Source organism: Nerophis lumbriciformis, linkage group LG04 (assembly GCF_033978685.3).
Source record: "Nerophis lumbriciformis linkage group LG04, RoL_Nlum_v2.1, whole genome shotgun sequence".
NCBI lineage: Eukaryota > Metazoa > Chordata > Actinopteri > Syngnathiformes > Syngnathidae > Nerophis > Nerophis lumbriciformis.
In genome coordinates, this window is record NC_084551.2 from 31,125,003 (window position 1) to 31,130,547 (window position 5,545).

Genomic DNA, 5,545 nt, shown 5'->3' on the forward strand with positions numbered 1-5,545 from the left:
CTCTAACCACTAGGCCACTGAGTAGTAAAAGCCTGCTTTTTCACTGAGGTCATGTCAAGTGACAAATATTGTTTTACAGTAAGTGTTTTTACAAACTATATATCATTTTTCCCGATGTGTAAATAAATATCTATCAAATACTGTGAAATCCTGTAGTGAACACATCCAACTGAACCTTGTTTCTACTGTCAGAATAAATTGAGTTAGAACCTGAGTCAAAGCTTAATCAAAACTTAAAGAAGACCTGACCCGGTGATCAAAAACAAAAAGGAAAAAAAATTAAGCCGCTAGTATTCTATTTTGCGTCCTCTTCTACTGAAGTTTTCCTTAAGATGCTTGACGAGCATGAGGAAATAGGCTATGGTGTCTATGGAAAAGCAGAGAAGTATGTAAATGGTTATTTCTTTTTTGCACATAATGTTAACCACATCAGTTTTGAAAACATGCAATTAAGAGATCAAAACAATAGTTTTACACATCTTTATCCACACTGTCTATGCGGTACAATGGGCTCCAGTTCTGTAGATGATGTCACACCAAGAGGGTGCGACATAACAAATCTGGCAATGGAAAGGGAGAATTCCAAGTACAGTTAGTTGTCTACCCATTACTCAAAAACGAATTGATATTATGGGAAATGATGGCCAGATTCATTTCCAGGAAGAAATATATTGAGAACTAAATAGTGAAATGTTGGCCATTTTGAAGGATATCTATCATATAAAATGTAAAACTCTACCACCGGACCCGGACAAATCCCACAATCCTTTGCGACCTGCGCAGTGAGCATGTGCAATACTGGTAATATGACCAATTTATGTGTTTCAAATTAATGCAGACATGTGCCAGGGTCCAAACTGTTTTTTACTCATCGTAAAATGACCTTACATCTGAAAAAGTGCTTACATGTATTCCAGTTAATACAGGAATATTTTGTGCATGTAAACGTAGTCATGGAAACAGAACAGAATACAATGTTTATTTTGTCATATACAATTTCACTGGCTATGTACAATTGGAGTCTTTAGCATGAGCATGGACAGCTTTACATCTCGGCTTCAGAGACTGACTTTTCTTTGCTTCGACTGGTGACCATTGAGTTTGTGTAAGTGTACGAGCGGGACATCTCTTCCTGGAAGGCAGTTTCAAGTACTTTCAGGATGGATTTACGCACTTTGTCCTTAAAATCTTGACCCATGAACACGTACAGCAGCGGATTGAGGCAGCTGTTGAGAAAAGCCAGGCTGGTTGCTATGGGGACCCCGATAGTGATGACGTGGTCGAGTATGTCGCTCTCATAGAAAGACATGTTATTCACCAGCTCAATCAGAGCCAGGATATGATAGGGAGCCCAACATAGGAAAAAAGTGGCGATAACGGCGGCGATGATCTTAAAGGGGCGACTTGATTGGCTGGCGAGGGTTCGATTCCTGCGGAGACGATGGATTATCACAGCGTAGCAGGAGACGATGACGGTGAATGGGAGAACAAAACCCAGAAAGAAGCGGGTCATGGTCATGGCCTGATGGCGGAAGAACCGCAGCTGGGTCACGTGAGGTGTCACATAGTCGTCCGAGAATGCAAAGTTGTTGAAGCAGTTGATGATTTCTTCATTGTTATACGAGGGTCCCGTGTCCCTAAAGAGGAAGTATGGAGTGCTTAGGATCAGAGCCAGCATCCAAACGCCAAGACTCACACAGGACGCCTTCTGGACACTTCTGTAGTTTTGAGCCCAAACGGGCCACACCACCGACACGCACCTGTCGATGCTGATCACCATCAGGATGTAGACGCTGGCGAACATGTTGAGGAAGCTGATGGTACTGTTTAGCTTGCACATGAACTTGCCGAACGGCCAGTGGAAATCCATAGCCGTGTAAGTCACGCTCAAAGGAAGGAACGCCGTGAAGAGGAAGTCAGCCACGGCGAGGTTGAGGAACCAGACCGTGTTGACCGTCTTCTTCATCTTGAATCCCGTCACCCAGATAACCACGCCGTTGCCCAGCACGCCGAGGACAAAAGCCAGGCAGTAAACAATGAGAGACATGATGTTGAGGGACTGCCTCAGCTCGACGTGGTCGTCCTTGTAGTCATACTCGTCCTCGTCCTCGTACAACGTGCCGTTCGCAAAGGTGGGCTCTGAACTGTTGATGTCGTAGAAAGGCGTCACGCTCATTAGCTCCATCATTGTCCTGAGACCTGCACCAACAACAAATACATTACTTATTTTAAAATGGTGATGGCCGATACCCCAAATCTTCTTACCAATGCGATATCCAGTAAAACAGAGCTTGTCCTCCTTGATACCAATCTATTACCTTATAAATAGGGATGATCCAATTAGGGATTTATGCTATCTCCATAAGTGAGATCGGCTGATACCACTACTGTTACCGATCACATGTATTATGCAACTTTTTCAATGTATTATTCAGTTAAGTGCGATTCACAGTCTAACAATATCCACACACTATTTTAACTAGTTACCGTACTTATTCTCCTTTATTACATACATTTGTTTGAGCAAAACAAATTCAATAGTCTACAATAACTAAATAAAATAAACAATTAGTATCTATTACTCGTTGAAATACGTTTTGCTCCCAAAGTCCTCCTGTGTCCAAAGGCGTACTCTCTGAATGTGTACACATGAACAAAAACAATAAAAAAATGATTTCAAGGAAATAAAAATATAAATCTAATCACTTTAGTATCATTAATATACTGACATTACCTTTAATGTTGACACCACCAATTAATGGATCAAGCTGCCCTCCTCCTACAGTACATGTCGTGTACTGACTGTGACAATGCTGACGCACCAACGATTGTTGGTATATTATCCTCTATGTTGACTCTTATTCATCTATTTGTTCATTTCCTGTTGATAGCTGCTCACTTTTTACTGTAACATAGTTCCATCTACACTTCTTCAACTTGACTAAGTACTTATTTCCTGGGTTGTTTCTAGCTAGTTTAAGTTAAAAGTTAAAGTACCACTGATAGTCACACACACTAGGTGTGGTGAAATTACCCTCTGCATTTGACCCATTCCTTTGTTTCACACCCTGGGAGGTGAGGAGAGCAGTGAGCAGTGTGGCTGCACTTGGAAAATCATTTTGGTGGAGTTATGTACTTAACAAAAAAGATGCAATAACTGAAAACATGTTTTATATTCTAGTTTCTTCAAAATAGCCACCCTTTGCTCTGATTACTGCTTTGCACACTCTTGGCATTCTCTCGATGAGCTTCAAGCACACCTGTGAAGTGAAAACCATTTCAGGTTACTACCTCTTGAAGCTCATCGAGAGAATGCCAAAAGTGTGCGAAAAAGTAAACCGAGCAAAGGGTGGCTATTTTGAAGAAATCAGAATATAAAACATGTTTTCAGTTATTTCAGCTTTTTTTGTTAAGTACATAACTCCACATGTGTTCATTCATAATTGTGATGCCTTCAGTGACAATCTACACTGTAAATAGTCATGAAAATAAAGAAAACACATGGAAAAAGAAGGTGTGTCCAAACTTTTGGCCTGTACTGTATAGAGTATCCAGTAACAAACGTGTCCACATCATTAAATTTTATGCGTCGTGAGCTCAACTTCATGAATTATTGTGGCCACATGGTGTCGCCAAAACACAATTATCACTCCACTTTGACCTAAGGACAATATACGTCCATTCCAGACAGTGAAGAATAAATAGTTTACTGTTGTTCATACCTACTATTGTTCTCTGTTTGACCAATTGCATTTGATAAAAACCTTTTCTAATATTCTAAACTACGAAATAATATAAGTATGTGGGATTCCAGCTTGATATTGTATCGGATCAATATCGGTCTTGGCCAATACTCAAGGCTCCAATATTGGTATCATATCGGAAGTGAAAAAGATGCATTGGGACACCCCTATCTTAAATTATAGAGATGGAACAAAACGTATGTTTCCTGCCAACGTGATTATCAAGATGCCATATTTAAACAGTGTTAATTATCAACACAGTATAGCTGGAATTAAGTCATTTCATGTGATCAATTCCAACTTCACATCTCCCACAAAGTAGCAATATATGAGAATAATATATGAGAATCGATAACAGCAAAGGCTTGCTACCAGAGTATTGATATTTTGATATTGATATATGAAGGTAATAATGTTGTAATTTTATGAGAAATATAATTGTTTTGACTCTAAAGTTATGGAGGTTGTTTTCAAGTTACACTTAAGTATCATTGTCTAAATTTTCCACATTCCCATCTATAGACACAAGTGTTGCTAGTAGTAGTGCAGTAAATTATCAAAGACTGTTGATGCTGTGTTTAGGATGGGTCACGTGGGATTTTTTTACATTCACTCAGTAAAACTTTTATTACTGAACAGTAATCTGACCGTTATTCGTAAAATAACTGCTTCATTCCATTATTGTTTTCCTTTAAAAATGTAATTAACCGTCCTAAGTAATCAATAAACATAAAATGGACGTATAGTGTAAAGTAAAATTGCATTTCTTCTTACCCCTTTTCAGATACAAAAATAAACAGATACTTTGTTATATTTCACAATGTTTTCCGTATTGCTTTATGTCTCTCCCACAAAATATGCAGATTTAGCTGTTTTTCTTTATATGCTCATGCTCAAAATATACTGCTACAAAAATGTTCAAATGGAGTTGATTAATCTAAGTGCACTTTCTTATATCCAATGGTAAATTGTGTTAGCAGGACTTGACATAGAAGAGTTAATGCAATGTCCTGTCAAAGGTCCTTTTAACATCCTACTAGTACACAAATCATAATTCTAACTTCTAACCTAACCAATATTATTTTAATGAACGTTTGACTACGTATTGGCTATGTCACAACCAATTTTAATTTTAATTGGCCTATTATCATTTGATGTCACTTTACTTGCATTTTGTTTGTTCTTAGCATCTGTCTTGTGCGGCAATTTTGTAGCCTTGTTTTTTGTTTTGTTTTTACTGTGGAAAGTGCTACACAAATAAAGTTTATTTCCAAAACGTAAAAAAGGCATGAATTAAAAAGCAGATTGCATGTATCGTAAAAGTGTTTTCCTCAGTTAACAGAATTGAAGCACAAAACTCAGTTGCCTAATTAATGCTTCGCAATTATTACACTAATTGCAAGTTTCAAATGCATCAAAAAGTACATTAACTTCTGATCTAGATGTGTCCAGCAAAGAAAAGACAGTACCTTTGTCCGGTGGCGATGTGCAGCTCTGACCAAACTGACTTGACTGATCCGTGGAAGCCGCACACCCCAGTCGCTCTCGCAGCGTGACGTCATTGACCACATTGAGGCGGGACCACAAGCACCTCTTAGCCCCGCCCATCCTCCCTCCTCCACATGACAATCAAACTTTCTTGCACTCCTCATCTTGTTGAATACTTTCTGACTTTAAGTAAACACAAGTTTGTCCTTCTTTGTTTTTGATGAACGATAACACACACCCACGCACACGCACGCATAAAGTAAAGGAATTAAGCCTTGCCACAACATGTCTGACTTTATAGGATGCATATCACT

The 5,545-nt window shown here is 38.8% G+C and overlaps 1 protein-coding gene across 1 annotated transcript; it reads right to left on the minus strand.

The window, feature by feature from the left end:
* Positions 1 to 764: 764 nt before the first annotated feature.
* Positions 765 to 5,257, minus strand: LOC133599416 (chemerin-like receptor 1). Its single transcript, XM_061952208.1, has 2 exons — positions 5,213 to 5,257; positions 765 to 2,199 (listed from the first exon to the last, which is right to left on the minus strand). The coding sequence occupies exon 2, from the start codon at positions 2,186 to 2,188 to the stop codon at positions 1,046 to 1,048; it is 1,143 nt and encodes a 380-aa protein (XP_061808192.1). The 5' UTR covers positions 2,189 to 2,199; positions 5,213 to 5,257; the 3' UTR covers positions 765 to 1,045.
* Between the last annotated feature and the right edge of the window lie 288 nt (positions 5,258 to 5,545).

Coding starts and splice junctions, on each gene's coding strand:
- LOC133599416 (XM_061952208.1), bottom strand. CDS start 2,188: ATGATGGAGCTAATGAGCGTGACGCCTTTCTACGACATCAACAGTTCA.